Below are 21,158 nucleotides of genomic sequence, written 5' to 3' on the forward strand. Positions count from 1 at the left end.
GACATTTCTTGGAAGCGGGGGGTTCAGGGGCACTTCCTGGAACTAGTACAGAGGTTAAGTAGATTATAAGCCAGTAGCGCCACCTAGTGGAATAGGCAACTTGGAACCGAAAGGACACACCAAATTTATTCATTGGTTGAGCTTTAATGAATATGCATCAATGACCATAGGAAATTGTCAATCATTGGCTAAAGGGATGCCAAGGGGCTGAACTGTGCTTTGCAGAAAGATATATAAGTTGACTGCCCCAAAGGGGGGGTGGGCATTTTCTCATTTTCTGAAATGCACCCACATTTGCTTTTGTCTGACAAAACCAAATAAAAAACTTTTTCTTTAAGAAACTTTGCTGCCTGATTTTTACATTCCTGGTCTGTATTTCTGAAGTCCCTTTCACTGTGAGGACAGGTTGCAGATCCAACAGCCTCTTCTTATGTTCTTGACTTCACTGCTCTTTCTGCTCTCACTTTCTGCTGTCAGATTGAGGTTGAATCCTGACAAGACAGAAGTACTGTTTTTGGGGGACAGGAGGCGGGCAGGTGTGGAGGATTCCCTGGTCTTGAATGGGGTAACTGTGCCCCTGAAGGACCAGGTGCGCAGCCTGGGAGTCATTTTGGACTCACAGCTGTCCATGGAGGCACAGGTCAAATCTGTGTCCAGGGCAGCTGTCTACTAGCTCCATCTGGTATGCAGGCTAAGACCCTACCTGCCCGCGAACTGTCTCGCCAGAGTGGTGCATGCTCTAGTTATCTCCCGCTTGGACTACTGCAACGCGCTCTACGTGGGGCTACCTTTGAAGGTGACTCGGAAACTACAACTAATCCAGAAGGCGGCAGCTAGACTGGTGACTGGGAGTGGCCGCCGGGACCACATAACACCGGTCTTGAAAGACCTACATTGGCTCCCAGTACGTTTGCGAGCACAATTCAAAAGTGTTATTAATCCAGAGTTCAGAATTCAAAGGCCCCAAATATAAAATAAACGTTCATAAATGTACACGGCAAACAGATAAGCAAGTACAGGGGTGCAATCCTGTCAGCTTCTTTAGGAGACAGGAAGAGCCTGCAAAGCAGGCTACAAATAATAGAAAAAGTATTAAACTGTACATTTCAAAGAATATATATATATATCTCACCCTAGCGTTGCATGGCATTAACATAGTTCTAACCACTAGGCCACACGGACTCTCCTAGAACCTTGGCACTGAGGCCGGAATTCCATGCTCTCAGCTGCTGTTGCCTAGCAACGGAGCTTGGGACCATTTGAGGTTTCTCAAACGGTCGTTGGACGTTGGCAGAGGTGGCGTCTAGTAGCCTTGGCTCTGTCACTACAGGAGAATCATAGAATCATAGAAGAGTTGGAAGAGACCACAAGGGCCATCGAGTCCTAACCCCTGCCAAGCAGGAAACAGGAGCGGATGGCGTCCCAAAGACCCAGGCAGGAAAGTGTAGGTTGCCATTGCCAGGGGACCTAACCCTGGGACCTACTTGTATGAACTTTATTATGGTCACTGACCAGGATAAAAAAAAGAAAGAGCATATAAATAAAGTAGCAGTTAGGCCTCATAAGGACTGCTGCGCTCTGCTGCCCAGGAGGACTCTCCTGTGTGGGTGTCTGAGGGCCCGGCTCCTTCCTGCCACTCACCATCTGGCCCAGGCCGGGGCCTGAAGGACTCACAGGGACTGCTGCGTCTGCTGCCCAGGAGGACTCTCCTGTGTGGGTGTCTGAGGGCCCTGCTCCTTCCTTCCTGCCACTCACCATCTGGCCCAGGCCGGGGCCTGAAGGACTCACAGGGACTGCTGCGCTCTGCTGCCCAGGAGGACTCTCCTGTGTGGGTGTCTGAGGGCCCTGCTCCTTCCTTCCTGCCACTCACCATCTGGCCCAGGCCGGGGCCTGAAGGACTCACAGGGACTGCTGCGCTCTGCTGCCCAGGAGGACTCTCCTGTGTGGGTGTCTGAGGGCCCTGCTCCTTCCTTCCTGCCACTCACCATCTGGCCCGGGCCGGGGCCTGAAGGACTCACAGGGACTGCTGCGTCTGCTGCCCAGGAGGACTCTCCTGTGTGGGTGTCTGAGGGCCCGGCTCCTTCCTGCCACTCACCACCTGGCCCAGGCCGGGGCCTGAAGGACTCACAGGGACTGCTGCGTCTGCTGCCCAGGAGGACTCTCCTGTGTGGGTGTCTGAGGGCCCTGCTCCTTCCTTCCTGCCACTCACCATCTGGCCCAGGCCGGGGCCTGAAGGACTCACAGGGACTGCTGCGCTCTGCTGCCCAGGAGGACTCTCCTGTGTGGGTGTCTGAGGGCCCTGCTCCTTCCTTCCTGCCACTCACCATCTGGCCTGGGGCGGGGCCTGAAGGACTCACAGGGACTGCTGCGTCTGCTGCCCAGGAGGACTCTCCTGTGTGGGTGTCTGAGGGCCCTGCTCCTTCCTTCCTGCCACTCACCACCTGGCCCAGGCCGGGGCCTGAAGGACTCACAGGGACTGCTGCGTCTGCTGCCCAGGAGGACTCTCCTGTGTGGGTGTCTGAGGGCCCGGCTCCTTCCTTCCACTCACCATCTGGCCCAGGCCGGGGCCTGAAGGACTCACAGGGACTGCTGTGTCTGCTGCCCAGGAAGACTCTCCTGTGTGGGTGTCTGAGGGCCCTGCTCCTTCCTTCCTGCCACTCACCATCTGGCCCAGGCCGGGGCCTGAAGGACTCACAGGGACTGCTGCGCTCTGCTGCCCAGGAGGACTCTCCTGTGTGGGTGTCTGAGGGCCCTGCTCCTTCCTTCCTGCCACTCACCATCTGGCCTGGGGCGGGGCCTGAAGGACTCACAGGGACTGCTGCGTTCTGCTGCCCAGGAGGACTCTCCTGTGTGGGTGTCTGAGGGCCCTGCTCCTTCCTTCCTGCCACTCACCATCTGGCCCGGGGCGGGGCCTGAAGGACTCACAGGGACTGCTGCGCTCTGCTGCCCAGGAGGACTCTCCTGTGTGGGTGTCTGAGGGCCCTGCTCCTTCCTTCCTGCCACTCACCATCTGGCCTGGGGCGGGGCCTGAAGGACTCACAGGGACTGCTGCGTCTGCTGCCCAGGAGGACTCTCCTGTGTGGGTGTCTGAGGGCCCTGCTCCTTCCTTCCTGCCACTCACCACCTGGCCCAGGCCGGGGCCTGAAGGACTCACAGGGACTGCTGCGTCTGCTGCCCAGGAAGACTCTCCTGTGTGGGTGTCTGAGGGCCCTGCTCCTTCCTGCCACTCACCATCTGGCCCAGGCCGGGGCCTGAAGGACTCACAGGGACTGCTGCGTCTGCTGCCCAGGAGGACTCTCCTGTGTGGGTGTCTGAGGGCCCTGCTCCTTCCTTCCTGCCACTCACCACCTGGCCCAGGCCGGGGCCTGAAGGACTCACAGGGACTGTTGCGTCTGCTGCCCAGGAAGACTCTCCTGTGTGGGTGTCTGAGGGCCCTGCTCCTTCCTGCCACTCACCATCTGGCCCAGGCCGGGGCCTGAAGGACTCACAGGGACTGCTGCGCTCTGCTGCCCAGGAGGACTCTCCTGTGTGGGTGTCTGAGGGCCCTGCTCCTTCCTTCCTGCCACTCACCATCTGGCCCAGGCCGGGGCCTGAAGGACTCACAGGGACTGCTGAGTCTGCTGCCCAGGAGGACTCTCCTGTGTGGGTGTCTGAGGGCCCTGCTCCTTCCTTCCTGCCACTCACCATCTGGCCCAGGACGGGGCCTGAAGGACTCACAGGGACGGTTGCTGTCACTGCTGCTGCAGCCCAGGGGGATCCGGAGGGGCGCAGAGTTCTTTTTAAAATGTTTTAAAATGTTCCTTTTCCTTCCTTTTATTTTTTTGTATATGCGGGGATGGGGATGGGGGTGGGATGGATGTTTAGTTGGGAATTTGTTTGATTTTAATGGGTTTTTAATGGATTTGTAATTTTTATAGTTTTTCATTTGTATTGTTTTTTGTTTTCTGGGGTTTTTTTATTGTTTTAAGGTCTTATTTTGTTCTTAAGGGGAAGGGTCAGGGCTGCCGGGGAGTGGGTCCCAGCCAACAAAATGGCTGGGGTATGTTCCACAGAGGGGGATGCGCTGGGACAACCGATCTCAGTGATCATGGGTAGGAGGAGGAGTTACGCTAAGACCAGACCATGTCATTACAGAGGAGGCAGGTTTAGTCGTTGTCTGAGGACTATCCCTGCCTCTGGGTCTGGTCCTGACCGGATGGATACTAGAATCAGCAAAGGATACCCACATGACCTGAAGGTGCTGCTGTGCAATGCCAGGTCAATGATTCATAAGACCACTGCCATCCATGACTTGATCATGGATGGAGGATTTGACCTGGCTTGTGTAACAGAGACTTGGTTGGATGAAGCAGATGGGCCTGTTCTTGCCGCTGCTTGTCCACCAGGTTTCTCTTACGCACAGCAACCCAGGCCTTGTGGGCGGGGAGGGGGGGTTGCAGTGATTTTTAGGAAGTCATTAGTTTGCACCAGGCGTCCTATTGGGAAGACCCAGTTCTCTGAGTGCATGTTCTGGAAGTTGGGCAATAGGGGCAGTACAGGATTCCTTTTGGTGTACCGACCTCCCCGCTGCACCAAGGATTCCCTGCCCGAGCTGCTTCAGGTCGTGGCGGATGTTCTCCTGGAGACACCTAGTTTGGTTGTCCTAGGGGATTTTAATATCCATGCCAACACGACCTTACAAGGGGGCGCTCGGGACTTCGTGGAAAGCATGGCCTCCATGGGGCTGTCCCTGAATAAGTTTGGCCCAACCCATAGCCGCGGACATGCCTTGGACCTGGTGTTTACCTCCATGGCCTTTCAGCTGATTCCCTGGTGGCCCGCTGGAATGTGGAGTTAACCAGGTCTATTGACTGTTTGGCTCCGAAGCGCCCTCTCCGATTGCATGGAGCCCGGACAGCCCCGTGGTTTTCCACGGATCTGAGGGCAATGAAACAATCGTTGAGACGGCTAGAGTGCCGGTGGCGGATGACCCATTCTGAAGCTGACCGGACACAGGTTAGAGCTCAGTGTCGAGCCTACCAAGTGGCAGTAGCGACGGCGAAGAAGGCTTTCTTCGCCGCCTCTATTGCATCTGCAGAAAACAGCAGCAGGAGACTTTTTCAGGTGGTCCGCAATTTAGCGGAACCACCTGCTACATCGGGGCCCAGTACGGGCCACATGATCTCCTGCAATGATTTTGCAAAGTTTTTTGCAGATAAAGTCGCTCAGATTCGGGAAGAGGTAGACGCCACCGTGGGAGCAGGGCCGGGGCGGGAGAGTGCTAGAGTCCTGTCTAGTCAAATTGCGTGGGATCAATTCCAATCTGTTACCTCCGAGGATGTGGACAGGCTGCTTGGACAAGTGAAACCAACCACCTGTCTCCTTGATCTTTGCCCATCCTGGCTTATAAAAGATAGCCGGGAAGGGCTGGGCGATGGGCTTCGTGGGGTGGTGAATGCTTCCCTCCGTGAGGGAGCCTTCCCAGACCCGCTGAAAGAGGCGGTTATTAAACCGCTTCTTAAAAAACCATCTTTAGATGCGGCCACGATGGCCAACTATCGCCCAGTCTCAAATCTTCCATTCTTGGGCAAGGTGATTGAGCGAGTGGTTGCTGAACAACTCCAGGCACGCCTGGAAGAAGCGGACCATTTGGATCCCTTCCAATCGGGATTCAGGCCTCATCACGGGACTGAAACTGCCTTGGTCACACTGGTTGATGATCTCTGGCGGGCTAGGGACAAAGGTGAGAGCTGTTTCCTAGTTCTGCTGGATCTCTCAGCAGCGTTTGATACCATCGACCATAACATCCTTCTGGACCGTCTTGAGGGGCTGGGAGCTGGGGGCACTGTCATACAGTGGTCCCGCTCCTTCCTCCTGGGCCGTGTTCAGAAAGTGGTGGTGGGGGATGAGTGTTCAGACCCCTGGGCTCTCACTTGTGGGGTGACTCAGGGTTCTGTCCTCTCCCCCATGCTTTTCAACATCTACATGCAGCCGCTGGGAGAGATCATCAGGAGGTTTGGGCTGGGTGTTCATCAGTATGCAGATGATACCCAGCTCTACCTTTCTTTCAAATCAAAACCAGTGAAGGCGGTGACAGTCCTGTGTGAGTGTCTGGAGGCGGTTGGAGGATGGATGGCGGCAAACAGATTGAGATTGAATCCTGACAAGACAGAAGTACTGTTTCTGGGGGACAGGAGGCGGGCAGGTGTGGGGGATTCCCTGGTCCTGAATGGGGTAACCGTGCCCCTGAAGGACCAGGTGCGCAGCCTGGGAGTCATTTTGGACTCACAGCTGTCCATGGAGGCACAGGTTAAATCCGTGTCCAGGGCAGCTGTGTACCAGCTCCATCTGGTACGCAGACTGAGACCCTATCTGCCCGCGGACTGCCTCGCCAGAGTGGTGCATGCTCTGGTTATCTCCCACTTGGACTACTGCAATGCGCTCTACGTGGGGCTACCTTTGAAGGTGACCCGGAAACTACAACTAATCCAGAATGCAGCAGCCAGACTGGTGACTGGGAACGGCCGCCGAGACCATATAACACCGGTCTTGAAAGACCTACATTGGCTCCCAGTACGTTTCCGAGCACAATTCAAAGTGTTGGTGCTGACCTTTAAAGCCCTAAACGGCCTCGGTCCAGTATACCTGAAGGAGCGTCTCCACCCCCATCGTTCTGCCCGGACACTGAGGTCCAGCACCGAGGGCCTTCTGGCGGTTCCCTCACTGCGAGAAGCCAAGTTACAGGGAACCAGGCAGAGGGCCTTCTCAGTAGTGGCGCCCACCCTGTGGAACGCCCTCCCACCAGATGTCAAAGAGAACAACAACTACCAGACTTTTAGAAGACATCTGAAGGCAGCCCTGTTTAGGGAAGCTTTTAATGTTTGATGTATCATAGTATTTTAATATTCTTTTGGAAGCCGCCCAGAGTGGCTCTGCATCAGGGCGCCCCCCCCCTGCGGGGCCTCAGGCTGCTATCCGCAGCGTGGGGAGCCTTGTGGGGAACTCCTGCAAGGCTCCCCACGCTGCGGATGTCTGCCTGGCAAGGGGGGGCGCTCTGCTTCAGGGCGCCCCGCCCGCCGAGCGGCAGGCTGCTATCCGCAGCCTAGACATCCCTGCCGGACCTCCCGTAGGGCTGCCTAGGCTGCGGATGTGTTTCTGAACCCTGGAGAGCGAGAGGGGTCGGTGCGCACCGACCCCTCTCGCTCTCCAAGCTTCAGCAAAAGCCTGCATTCGCCCCATAGGACGCACCCAGATTTCTCCTTCATTTTTGGAGGGGAAAAAGTGCGTCCTATAGGGCGAAAAATACGGTAAGTTATTTTTGAGTCCCTTTTTAATGCATGGTCTCCCCAGCAAGCTCTCTGCAGCGCTACCATACTGCAAATAGCCAACAAAAATATTTGAATAAAATACAAGATTAAACACGGATAATGGATGGATAAAAACTGATAATTAAAACAGATAAGAACTAAAAAACAAACCAAGACACACAGTTAAAACAACTGTAAGAGCATAAGAACTAAAAGACTCGCAGTTAAAACAATTGTAAGAGGCTGCAGAGTAGAAGCCTCTGAAATAGAGGACAACTCACAACATTAGAAACTGCTGTGCAAATATGGTTAAAACAGACATTTGAAAACAATGCAAAAGAATAAATTTAGAAACAATGTTGTAGTAAAGGGGCTCTGGCCACTCACCCCTCCCTCACCTGCCCTTACCCTCCACCTGGGTCAGGTTTCTGGAACAGAGGCCGGCAGCCACTTACTTTTTGACAAGACAAAACGCCACAGAAATGGTAATGCTGCCACCACTCCCTCGTCTCAGGGCACCCGGAGGCACAGTCCAAGGGCGAAGACTATGCTCCTTTGTTACAGGTTGCCCCACTCTGCAAGCTGCTTCCACAAACCTGCAGGCAGAAATTCATCAGGTATAGCGTAACCAAGTACCGTATTTTTCGCTCTATAGGACGCACTTTTCCCCCTCCAAAAATGAAAGGGGAATGTGTGTGCGTCCTATGGAGCAAATGTAGGCTCCTTGGCTTCGCGGCAGTGCGCCTGAGGCCTCCAGCTTTGCTCAAGGGGCGCTGTGCCTTCTTCCTCTCTCCCTTCAGCGATGTGCCTGTCCTGGCTTCTGCCTTAGCCCTGCGCAGCCTCTTCGGGCAGGGGGAGCCTTCATCCCGCTGCCCTGAAGAGGCTTGGCGCGGCTATCCCAGAAGCCAGAACAGCTGCACGGTATCCCAGAAGCCAGATCCCTCTTGCTGTTCTGGCTTCTGGGGTTCAGAATAATTTTTTCTTGTTTTCTGCTTCCCAAAACTAGGTGCGCCCCATGGTCCGGAGCGCCCTATGGTGCGAAAAATACAGTAGTCAGGCGTTGAACTTAGATTTTCCCTCAGATTGGCACATAAGACAAAAGAAAGTTTCTATTTAAAAATTTTATTTAAAAAAACACAAAGTTAACATGCTTAAAAAGCAGGCACATAAAATAAAATATAGACATTGTTTAGTATAGCTAACTAAGATACTCACTTCTAAGAACAAAGACAGAGATAGGATAGTTTCAAAGTCCTTCAGTGGATCCGCATTACAAAGTCAGCAGGAATCTCCATTACAAAGAGACACAGGACAGCTGCCAGCAAGGTGGTACACGAATTGCAGGTTGCAGAGCACGCTTTCTCAGTCGTTCTTAGGATCTTTATTCACAAATCTCACGTGGAACCAGAACCCAGACCCAATCACAATTCTTGATTACATTCAAATTCACCAATGACCAGCTTATGGGCTAACAATTTTAACTTGTGACAGCTGAGCTCATTAAGTTCCCAGAACCGGGATCAAAGGGCTCACCCCTTTCCTCGGATGTTTCACAGATGCACATTCCCAGGTAATGAAAAGACTGATAACAACACTAGGTGGGTGTGAATAGCTGGAGCCCCAGGTGTCAAGCCCCCAAATCAAACTAGAGAACTTCCTTCCTAAGATAACAATTTACACATTTGGAGACTGTCGGTCTGCAGGGTTAAAGCAACAGACCTCTTTCCCATAACTCTTGTGGCTTTTTGATTACCCACAATACTCTGCTCCTTTCTTGACCAAAGTTTGAAATCCTTAACTTCACTACACCCTCCCCTCTAAGATGAAATTACAGGGGTAAGTCCCTAAATTCCATCAAAACAATGTACAGTGGTGCCTCGCAAGACGAAATTAATTCGTTCCGCAATTCTCTTCGTCTTGCGGTTTTTTCGTCTTGCGATGCACGGTTTCCCATAGGAATGCAATGAAAATCAATTAATGCGTTCCTAGGGAAACCGCCTTCAGACCAGGTCCGGGGACAGTCTGTCCCCGGACCTCTTCTGAAGGCTGGGGGGGGGGCAAGGGCTTTTCTTCCCACCCCCAGCATTTTAAAAAACCCCGGGACAGCGGAGGACTTCTCCGCTGTCCGGGGCGATCTTAAAATGCTGGCGGGCGGCATTTTAAAATCGCCCCGGACAGCGGAGGACTTCTCCACTGTCCGGGGCGATTTAAAAGCCCCTGGGAAGGCAGGCAGGGGGGACAAAGACTTTTGCCCCCCGCCAGCCTTCCTCTTCTGAAGGCTGGCGGGGGCGAAAGTCTTTGCTCCCCCCCCGCCTGCCTTCAAAAGCTGTCCGGCCAAGGCTTCGCGGACCTCTCCGCCAGCAGCGGCAGCGCTGCCGCTGCTGGCGGAGGGTTGCCGGCATGCCGAAGCCTGCGCGCGCTGACATCAGCGCTCCCAGGCTTCGCGGACCTCTCCGCCAGCAGCGGCAGCGCTGCCGCTGCTGGCGGAGGGTTGCCGCCATGCCGAAGCCTGCGCGCGCTGACATCAGCGCTCCCAGGCTTCGCGGACCTCTCCGCCAGCAGCGGCAGCGCTGCCGCTGCTGGCGGGGGGTTGCCGCCATGCCCAGGCTTCGCGGCGCTGATGTCAGCGCGCGCAGGCTTCGGCATGGCGGCAACCCTCCGCCAGCAGCGGCAGCGCTGCCGATGCTGGCGGACAGGTCCGCGAAGCCTGGGAGCGCTGATGTCAGCGCGCGCAGGCTTCGGCATGCCGGCAACCCTGCAAAAGACGTCCGGGGGAAGCGGCTTCTTCCCCGCTTCCCCCGGACGTCTTTGCAGCAAGGGGCTGCAGGGAGATAGCAATCTATCTCCTGCTTGGCAGGGGGTTGGACTCGATGGCCCTTGTGGTCTCTTCCAACTCTATGATTTTATGATTCTATGATTCTATGATCTCCCTGCAGCCCCTTGCTGCAAAAGATGTCGGGGGGCAGCAGGGAAGAAGCGCTTAGCTTCCCGCTGCCCCTGGACCTCTTTTGAAGCAAGGGGCCGCGGGGAGATAGCGATCTCCCTGCAGCCCCTTGCTGCAAAAGACGTCGGGGGGGGGGCAGCAGGGAAGAAGCGCTTAGCTTCCCGCTGCCCCTGGACCTTTTTTGAAGCAAGGGGCTGCGGGGAGATAGCGATCTCCCTGCAGCCCCTTGCTGCAAAAGACGTCGGGGGGCAGCAGGGAAGAAGCGCTTAGCTTCCCGCTGCCCCTGGACCTCTTTTGAAGCAAGGGGCTGCGGGGAGATAGCGATCTCCTTGCAGCCCCTTGCTGCAAAAGACGTCGGGGGGCAGCAGGGAAGAAGTGCTTAGCTTCCCGCTGCCCCTGGACCTCTTTTGAAGCAAGGGGCTGCGGGGAGATAGCGATCTCCCTGCAGCCCCTTGCTGCAAAAGACGTCGGGGGGCAGCAGGGAAGAAGCGCTTAGCTTCCCACTGCCCCTGGACCTCTTTTGAAGCAAGGGGCTGCGGGGAGATAGCGATCTCCCTGCAGCCCCTTGCTTCAAAAGAGAAGACCCGCTGTCCCCGGGGCAAGCTTCGTCTTGCGAAGCAAGCCCATAGGGAAATTCGTCTTGCGAGGCAACTCGAAAACGAAAAAACCTTTCGTTTTGCGAGTTTTTCGTCTCGCGAGGCGTTCATCTTGTGGGGTACCACTGTACAAACTGATGTAAACATTTCCAGCTTGAGTGGTTAAGGAGCCTTTTAAAGAAAAAATCACTAGCAGCACACTCAAACTGATCTTCCCAAAACTAGGGGTGTTGCACAAATAACTCATCCTGGGTCAGTACCGCAGGCACAGTAAAAAAGCTGTGAAATAACAAAAAACTTCCTAGCCGATGTTCTGGACAGGATAGACAAGGATAACACATCAAAAGTACCTTTAGCCTGTTTGTACCCTTCCAGGAAGTCTAAGTGCACAAAGGCTACCTGTGTTCAACTTCCAAAAGGAGTTAACAAAGAAAATTCAAGTTCCACATACATTTTCACAGTATTAGCATGATGTTCTCTAAAAGAATTAGGCACCTTTTGGTATTTCTCTTGATAAAGCACAGGACTTAGCTTGGCCTCAGATGTACTAAGGCCAGGCCAGTAAACAACTCGCTTAGGGGGGAGACTGGTAAGATTTAAAGTTACAGCCCAGTCTCCTTTCTCTCTCTCTTTTTTAAAAAAATAATTTTTATTAACAGGCCAATCACATCACATTATCCAAATCACATTAGTTCCAAATTATACAGCCGAATTTTAAATTTTTGGGGGGGTACCCATACATCAAGCTCCGGACGAGTCCAAACATCACTTATATTGCTGCATTAATTAAACAGTTCTATCCAGTTCAATCCAGATAGTCCTTTATTACTTTCTTCATCTTCTTGTTGTTATTGTATATTCCTTTCTTTGCGATCTCTGATAATTTTCACAAGCAGATTGGAAACAGAAATGCTCTGTGTGGGTTTTGTACTCTCCAAATATCATATCGCTCAGGGACAGCTGCTGTTCCTCGCTTCCATAAAAAAAAATATTAATCTTCGGTCTGTCCTTTACTTTTCTCAGACTTGCCCAGTATATCAGGAGGCTCTGTCAGCTCAAAATTACATTCCAGCAATCCTTCTCATTCCAGTGGTCCTGATTCTCCTCCCCCTGTCCTTCTTTCTCCAGCAAGCCTGTCTTGGCGAGACACCATTTTTTGACTGCGTCATAGAATTTTCCTCTGTTCTCATTGTTTACCAATCCTTTCTTTAGCTATAATCCATCCCACACAGTTCTTAACTTCCTGCTTGTGATTAGTAAAATGCAACGATCTTGTTTCTTTCTGGGGTGAAGGGTTATTAATATCACATAGCACAAAGAAAAAAGGTTTTTCCCTCCACACATACAGTCTCTTAATGGTGATTCATCAGAAGATTTACTTATCCGTCCGTCACTCCTGGTCACAGAGATCCATTAATCAGCAGTCTTATCTCTCGAGCGTTACTTGATGTATGTGCTTCAGCTTCATTCCAATCATATGTTTCCAATTATAATTCCGAGCTGAAGCTAACCAGCACGCGCTGATTGGAATCGGCGTCAGGAAGAGCTGACCGCATCAAGGGCTTGTGCCAAGTGACCGGCAACCCCAGACCTCGAATCTGGGGGTGCATTGTGGACACCGCTGGCAAGGCAGCCCCCCCATCTCCTTGGGGGGGGGGAGGAAGACTGCATACTTCCCATAGCAGCCTCTTAATTACCTTGTATGGGTCAGAGAGATGTTATTGTCGGCCATCTTCCAATGTGCCACCTGGTGCCCCCCCCGCCCAGTCTCCTTTCTCAAAACTTTGAGTCACTATTTCCAGATCAGAAAGACCTTTTTGTCCAGCAGTGGGATGGGCTTTCTCTTGGGGCAACAATTCTTTGCTCAGGTGCACCACAAGTTGCCAACTTCTCTCATTGTCCCGTTGGAACAAAGCTTCTCCTAATCCTATTTGACTGGCATTGGTTTGCATTTCAAAAGGACACTGTTGGTCAGGGGCTAGAGTCACCCACAAACTTACAAGGGCTTGTGTTAACAACTCAGCGGCTCGCTTGAATTGGTGTAAGAGCCATTCCAGTACACACTGGATTTCTGCTCCCAGGGATTTGATGTTTCCCAAACCCAATCTGAATCCGAAATCATTCACTTCTCCTTGAGCAAACTGACATTTACCGTATTTTTCGCACTATAGGATGCACTTTTTCCCCTCCAAAAATGAAGGGGAAATGTGTGTGCGTCCTATGGTGCGAATGCAGGCTTTCGCTGAAGCCTGGAGAGCGAGAGGGGTCGGTGCTTCAGGAGAGCCCCACCGCCAGCCCCACAAGCTCGGGGGACAGCGGGAGAGGCTGCACGGGGCTAAAGGGGAAGTAAAGCCAGGAAAGCCCTGTGCAGCCCCTCCGCCAAGGAGAGGCTGCACGGGGCTAAAGGGGAAGCCAAAACAGCGAGCGGGATCCATCCCGCTCGCTGCCTTGGCTTGATCCATAGCTGCACGCAACCCCTCCGGCAGGGAGAGGTTGTGTGCAGCCTGTACGCTGCTCTTTGGGGCTGCGGGGGGGGGGGAAAGATTTTTTTTCTTGAATTCCCCCCCTAAAAACTGGGTGCGCCCTATGGTCCGGTGCGCCCTATGGTGCGAAAAATACGGTATATATTTTAACGGTCAGGTTTGCATCTTGCAATCGGGCCAAAGCTCTCTGCACATGCTTAAGGTGTTCTGGCCATGACTTAGAAAAAATTAACTCAACTACTTCCAATCCCTCCCATCTCCTTCTGAGCATGGACAAAGGTTTTTCTAGGAGCTTGCCAAAACGTGGCTGGTCTGACACAAACTCTGGGCTCCTTGAGTAAATCTCAACCAAAATTCCTAAGAGATTTTGAACACAGAGGTGGGGTGGGATGGAATCCCAATCAAACCTGAAAACACTTTTACTTATAACATAACCACACTGTTTCCTAGGACTAAAGTTCTGTAAAAGACCCACCAAATCCCATTTCTTCTCCACACAAACATTTGCATTACAAAACATTTTTTGAAAAACAATAAACATATCGACTGGGTCTTTAAAGTCCTTGAGCTGTGGATAGAAAAACTCTTTTTCAGGCACAAAAGGGGTAAACTCTATTGTGCAAGGAGACTTTTCCGCAGTTTCTAAATGACCTAGGAGAGAGTGACCAAATCTCTGCTTTACTTCAAACGCGCGACCAAATCTCCCACCATGACAGAGGACTCAAAACTCTCCACAGCGGCTTGGCTGGGCTGAGCTGGCCCCCCTTTCTCTTCTTGCCTCTCAGCTTTTGGCTGACAGGACACGCTTGCATCTTTCACAGTCTGCGTCGCTAGGGGGTTCGCTGCAAGCTGCTGGAAAGGAACTGTAGATTTCAAAACCCCTTCCCCCAAAGTAAGGTTTGCACAAACTTGGGGTTCAGGGACTGGAACAAAGGGATCCCCCATAAAATCCTGGGAGGGAACTGAATCAACAGTTGCAGATTGGGGAATTAAATTTCCACCACTAGGATTACTCTTCCGAAAATCGGACTGGTTCAGCTGGGACAAAACTAAGTCTTTTGGCAGAGTCACAATATCAGAGTCTATGCTTCGAAAGGAAGGCACAACAGTTCGATGAACGTGAACACTGGGAGGTGTGCTAGACGCTGAGGTGGGCCAGTTAACACCAGGGGTGGCAGTGAGTATTAAGCCAACCCTCTTCCCAACAGATTTCTCAGGAACAGCAGTCACAGCAGTTCCAGTGGTTTTGGGAGTTATAGCATCAGGCGCCCAACCTTCACCCCTCCCATCCGGGATAAGGCTTCCCTCAGCCCTCAAACCTTGAGGTGTTGTTCCCCAGTTTCCCATCCCCTGTACCTGGGTGGGTAAGACCTTGATGGAAAAAGAGTTCACCGCAAGTTGTTGTTGGTAAACCTTAAATCCCAAATCGTTCCCCACCAGGACAGGACTTTTGCACACTTCGGGATCATGTACTATAGTTAGGTGGTTTCCATAGTACCCCTTATACGATACTGGAACAATGGCAGTAGGTTGAAAAATCTCATTCACACCATAGGGGCTAATCTTTAAGGGTTTAGCCTGCATCTGTATGGGCAAAACCAAATCTCTGGACACACTGGTAATGTCAGACCCGGTGTCTCGGAAAGAGTTCACAGCAATTCCGTTGATCTCAATGGGGGCTGTAAACTTTGAATTAGCCCACTTCACATGAGGCGCACTTGGACCAGCACCAGTACTCACAGGTCCCACAATAACTGCACTTGAAGTGGCTACAGCTGGTTTGGAAGCTATAGCGTCAGGAGCTGTCCCACCCTTCCCCTCCGGGATCGGGCTTTCCCTAGTTCCTGACTTTTGCTGTTCCGCTTCCCAATCTTCCTCCGGTTGCTGGATCATGCGCACTGCAGGAGTCGAAGTCAAAACTGGAGGCTTCTTTTCACTTAATTGGGGGCAAACTGCTTTTATATGCCCCGGTTTCTTACAATAAAAGCACAGTGTTCCCCACCTGCTGTAGAGGAGTCTTTTGCAGGAGTAGGGGGACCCCTGCTTTGATCTTTAACGGGAAGGCCGGACCTCCCGCCAGAAGCTGAGGCTATCGGTCTGTACCCACCAGCCGGTCCCCTGTTTACCAGGTGAGAATGATTTAGTCTGAAAGATTCTGCGAATTCTGTGGCCTCCTCTAAAGATCGTGGACTTTGGTCAGCAACCAAACTCGCAATTTCTGGAGACAGGTGGCGCATAAGTTGCTCTATTAGCACCAGCTGCTTACCGTATTTTTCGCCCCATAGGACGCACCGGCCCATAGGACGCACCTAGGTTTTTTTGGGGGGGGAATAAAGGGGAAAAATTTTTATCCCCCCCCCCAGGTGCGCTGCGCTAATCCCAAAGCTTGGGGCGTGCGGAGCTAACAACCAATAATAATTTTAAAAAGTTGATTAAAATACAATTTAAAAGATTAAGATACAACATTAAAACATTAGGATGCAGCCTCTTCACAGGAGGGAAAAGGAAATAGAAAGAGGGGGAGGGAATCAAACTGATTCTAAGCCAAAGGTCAGGTGGAACAATTCTGTCTTACAGGCCCTGCGGAAAGAAATCAGATCCTGCAGGGCCCTGGTCTCATGAGACAGAGCGTTCCACCAGGCCGGGGCCAGTGTTGAAAAGGCCCTGGCTCTGGTTGAGGCTAATCTAACTTCCTTAGGCCCCGGGACCTCTAGGGTGTTGCTATATATGGACCTTAAGGTCCTCTGTGGGGCATACCAGGAGAGGCGGTCCCGTAGGTACGAGGGTCCTAGGCTGTGAAGGGCTTTAAAAGGTCAAAACCAGCACCTTAAATCTGACCCTGTACTCCACCGGGAGCCAGTGCAGCTGGAAAAGCACTGGGTGAATATGCTCCCATGGCAGAGACCCCGTGAGGAGCCTCGCTGCAGCATTCTGCACCCGCTGGAGTTTCTGGGACAGCTTCAAGAGCAGCCCCACGTAGAGCAAATTACAGTAGTCAAGCCTGGAGGTGACCATCGCATGGATCACTGCGGCCAGGTTGGGGCAGGAAAGGTAAGGGACCAACTGCTTGATGAGGCGAAGGTGGGAAAATGTTGCCTTGGCTGTTGTAACCTGCGCCTATGTGGAAAGGGAGGTGTCAAGGATTACACCCAAACTCTTAACCGAAGGCTTAAATGAATAGAAGGATGAATAAGGTCTCTAAGGAAATGGAGGCCAGAGATTTTCAGTTTGTTTCCCAACCTACCTCGTCTGTGCTTTCCTGATGAACACAAAAACATGAATGGGTCTGATCCATTCTTCACATTCTGACGTTCCTGTTTCTCTTTTCTCATGGACAGGGAGTTGATTTTGAGGAATATCAAGTATTGGATGTCAGCCTGGAAGATTGGGAGGATCATCCTCCCAGGTAATCCTGTGCTAATTCCCCTCCCCCATAAGCAATTGCTTTTAAAAAAACCCCGGTCCATTTCTATGGTGGTGGTGCTTGGGGTCTTTGAAGGATGGGAGGCAATAAACCCTTTTGACAAAAGTGCTGCTCCTGTCTCCCCTCAGCATCCCAACCACAGCTTCTCTGGCTGATCTTCCTCCTGAAAGCGACAACGAGGACCAGCTGAAGGACAGACTTGCGGATGTGGTCACAAGGATGAAGAATGAGAAGATCCGAAGGATGGCGCTCCAAGATCTTTCCGCCCTCCTGCAGAAGATCCAGGAATATGTGAGTTGCGTGGCGAGTTCCCGCCTCCCCCATGGAAATAAAGACACAGGACACCAGTATTTTGCATAACAATACCCTTACAATTGGCCTAACCGCCAATGCTGAGGAAGTTGTGACGATTTACTATGAGGTAGGCAAAAAGCCAAATGGCTGGTGCCAATTTGCCAGGTGGAAAAAATTCCTGCCAGGCCCCTTGACGGCGACCAACCGAGGTCCATAGCAATGTCAAAGAGCCAAACCTAAAGGGTGGGAGGGTGGGGAAACTGGAGCAGCTAGGGCACCGGCAGAAAGAGGGAAATCCTCAGGCGCTGGCCCTAAATAGCGCGGGCCACGCCTCCCGGGCCAGCCGATTGGCTGGCAAGGGAGATGACACGCCCGAGGATTCCTTGCTCTTGCGGGGGCTGCAAGCCAGCCCCCGAATACGTGGGGGGAGGGCATGAAGCCCGCAACCCCACCTCCTCTGCAGCTTGGAAGTGGCTTTACTGAAGGGAAGCATTGCAACCATGCAGGGCTGTCAAGGCCTTCAGGCTGCTGCTTCTAGGCCCACCCTGACAATCAGGCATCCCAGCACATACTCAATTTGGAGAACAGAGCTGGGCCATAGTGAGTAAGACGGCTGAGAAAAGAAGAAGAAAAGCAAACATTAGGAAAAGAGGGGTGGGAAGTCAAAAAGAAATCATTTTTTTTCTCTAGAGGATGCTAAATGTTTTGGAATGTTTGGAAGATTTAATAAAAATGTTATAGGGAAAATGGTGATGGGTTGCTTCTCTTATCAGTCCCTTCTCTGGCTTTCTTCTCAGCCATTGGAAGTGCTTCCTGCATCCTCCCTTGGCCAACTGGTGGCCATTACCTGCCTTTGTGCACTGGATGAAGACCCGGAGTGCAGGCAGAGGGCAGCAGAGGCTCTCTGCCATCTTCTGCCCATCCTGCGGTGCAACGAAGGTAAGACTGGAAGAATGCATCCCAGCATGGGGTGGGGGTGAGCAAGACCCGAACTAACCCTTTGGCTTTCCTTTGCAGAGACACTGGTACGAACTTCGGGGGACCAAAGACTCATCATCAGAGCTCAGAAGGCCCTCAAATCCACCGGAGGACCGGTTCCTGAATCGTTCGTGAATAATTGTCACACTCTTGCCACGGTAAGTCGCTGTCTCTCAAGCCACATGTTCTGGGTTCTGCAGAGGCAGCACCTGGGCTTTCTGCTCCCCAGCCCTGCCCTGTGGGCATCTCTGACCTTCCTCTCTCGCTTCAGGTCTTTGGCGCCTTTCTCCCTGCGGAGCAGCTCTTGGAGGCCATGTGCTTCCTGGCCAGAGACCTGGTTGTCGAGAGCAGCTTCAACCCACTGGATATCTCCCACTTACTGCAGGAATTCATCAAGCAGTTTGGCGGCAGAAAAGTGAAGGTAAGGCGTCTGCAAAGGTAGGCGAGAAGAAGATTCTCTGCTTGGTGTAGGGGAGGCAACCTCCTGCCATTGGGTGGCCAGGACACATGTTAGTTGAGAGGGGCCTGGCAACGTCAGGACAAGAACCTCAGCCAAGGGTCCTGAGAAACATGGGTTCAGGGATGGGGAATCCTCCTCCTTCTGGGAGCAGAATGGAGAGGGGAACTGGTGCCCTGGAGCTGCCTGGGTCCAATACTCCCCAGGACCCTGAGTGGTACCTTGGAAGGAAGAGGCTGTGGTGGCACAGGTCAAGGGTCCCTCTTTCAATGAGGGATGGAGGGATCCGCCTGCAGACAGCCCCGCTTCCTTGTACTCTCCAAGCAACTCTCTCCTTTTCTCTGACAGGTGGAGGTGCTGCTGGAGGCCTTCTATAAGATCAGCCAGGGGCCTACAGTGCGAGGCAGAGACATGGCCGTCTTCGCTTTGTCCATCCTGTCACACCAGCACCTGGCGAAAGTGGTGCAATATCTCCTCCAGTTTCCCTTCAGGTATGGAGCCCTCCAGGTTGTACTGGGCTAAGGGGAAGGTTGGCAAGCTGCAGGGCTTGCTCAGAAAGCCCTTGCTGCCATTTCCTCTCTCTGGAGCATGGCAGCAAGCAGAAGACTTGAATCTGACCATTGCTTTTGTTTTTGCATTCACAGAGACTGCGAGAGAGTTTGGAAGGAGGTTTTAGCATCGGCCAATCCAGAACAACTGATCCATCTCATGGCCAAGCACATTTACCAAAGCCCCTTTGGCGGAATCTGCCACCAAAGTGGTAAGGACCAACCACCTGCTTTCTGGCTTCCTTCTTCCCAGGGTAATATCGAGGGGTTCCTGTATTCTGCAGAAAAGCAGAGAAAGTGACTTGCACCCCTCTCTCTTCCAGCAACATCTCACCAGCCTGTTGCACACCATCCTCAGGATGGAGGACTACAAGGTAGCTGTGCACCAGAACTTCCCACAGCTGCTGATCGCTCTCCTGGGGATGGTTGTCAACTTCCATTACGACCAGGAATTCCTCGGGTGAGTAGTGTGTTCCAAAGAGACCAATGGAGTCCTTACCCCTTCAGCCTCGGGGGGGGGGGGTTCATTCCAGCTTGGTTTTCCAAGGGAGGCTCTCCTTCAGGTGGCTGCTAGGGAGGAAGGATGGGGAAAGAATTTGAGTGTGTGCCAATGACCCTCCTGGTTAAACTGGTCTTGCTTTGGTTCCAGAGGGGCTAAGGAAGTTCTGCACCTCCTTCTTGGCACCACTGGAGAGCAAGTGGAGGCGGCCATCGTTGACCAACTTTTCTGCCGGGAGACTTTCAGCCAGGGGTTGTCTGCCATGGTGAGGTAAGAGGAAGAACGCGGTGACCTTCCCCAGTGGTCTGGCAAACGGAGCTGAAGGCACGGGATCGGACTGTGCCCCTGTTTGCTTCCTGCGGTGTCTTTCCCTTCCTTACCAAGATCTGCTTCTCCACTTCAGAGCTGTCGGAAAGCGAAGCTGATGGATCCCTCCCATGGTGGAAAATATCATCGCTGCTCTCAAGGACCGGGATTTTGCCGGGATGCCACAAGTCGCGGCAGCTATCTACATCGAGGTGAGGGGGACTGAGGTGCAGGAGGAAATGTGTGCAGCAAGGAGGCCCTGGCTTGGTTTCTGCCGAGTGTTGGGCTACTTTGAGCCTAAGGACTGTTGCCTGTTTTAGTGCTCCTCAGAGTAGACCCATTGGATTTGATGTACATGGCAAACTTTGGTCCATTCACTTCAGTGGGTTTGCTCTGTGCAGAATTGCAAATGGTGGGTAAAAGGAGAACCTGCCTCAGCCTCTCATCACTGAAGGGTTTCTTCCTCTTTGGGCCTCTTTAGCTGCTCAGCTGCCGTCTGGAGGTCTATCCCTGTAAAGATACACTGGAGCGGCTCCTCAGCTGGCTGGAACACAAACACCTGCAAGTCCGGAAGCTCAGCATCAGAGGGATATCCCTGCTTCTGGACTCTGACATGGCAAGTGATGCTCAGAGGGAGGGAGGGAGGGAGGGAGGGAGGGGGGTGCAGATCTCGATTCTAATCATGGCCCAGCACTCTTTTGCTGGCACAATACTGAAGGGCCTGTGCTAAAAGGCGTGAGGCATTTCAGACCTTTGAAAAGATTCTCTCTTTTGTTTAGGACCCTTCGCTTCTGCGGCTCTTGCTGCTGGATTCCCTCCCTGATGCAAAAGCCAATGTCCTCCCAGAGTTGATAGAGCTGGTAGACCAAGCCTACCATTCCAGGGAGCTGGGAGAGGAAGACCTGAATATGCTGGCAGAAACCTACTGCGGCCTGGCTGCCCATGTGAGTATGAGGGGAAACATGACATCACACCCGGTGGTGGAGGAATGCTTTGGAAGAGGAAGGGTGGGGTTTAGACTGGCATGCAGCGGAGATGTTCTGGCTTCAGGAGGGTGTTCCTCTGGAAAGTGATCTGATGAGAAACACAACCTCTGATATTTTCTGCCTATAGGAGGAAGACTCCGTCCGGGCATCAGCCATCGAACATCTGGGGCTGCTTCGGGGCTGGGTGAGAGACCAAAGACTTCCCATAACAACAACAGAAGAGGAAGCCATTCACCAACTGGTTGTGGTCCTCATTCACCTCGAAGACAAGGACAAAGTGGCCAAGGTGAGGCCAAAGAGGTGGACTTATGCAGTAGGAGGGAGGGATTGTTCTCAGGAGCTTCCGAGACTATGTAC

General features: G+C 52.7%; 1 protein-coding gene across 1 annotated transcript; it reads left to right on the forward strand.

Moving 5' to 3' along the window:
- The first annotated feature begins 16,476 nt into the window (after positions 1 to 16,476).
- Positions 16,477 to 21,091, forward strand: LOC308590832 (uncharacterized protein). The gene is made up of 13 exons (XM_081201078.1): positions 16,477 to 16,715; positions 16,862 to 17,024; positions 17,825 to 17,966; positions 18,045 to 18,163; positions 18,277 to 18,426; positions 18,811 to 18,953; positions 19,107 to 19,222; positions 19,334 to 19,470; positions 19,660 to 19,779; positions 19,913 to 20,027; positions 20,297 to 20,431; positions 20,595 to 20,759; positions 20,929 to 21,091. The coding sequence occupies exons 2-9, from the start codon at positions 16,953 to 16,955 to the stop codon at positions 19,666 to 19,668; spliced, it is 888 nt and encodes a 295-aa protein (XP_081057204.1). The 5' UTR covers positions 16,477 to 16,715; positions 16,862 to 16,952; the 3' UTR covers positions 19,669 to 19,779; positions 19,913 to 20,027; positions 20,297 to 20,431; positions 20,595 to 20,759; positions 20,929 to 21,091.
- The last annotated feature ends 67 nt before the right edge of the window (positions 21,092 to 21,158 follow it).

The sequence above is a fragment of the Podarcis bocagei genome (genome assembly GCF_964188305.1).
Source record: "Podarcis bocagei genome assembly, chromosome: 7".
Taxonomy (NCBI): Eukaryota; Metazoa; Chordata; class Lepidosauria; order Squamata; family Lacertidae; genus Podarcis; species Podarcis bocagei.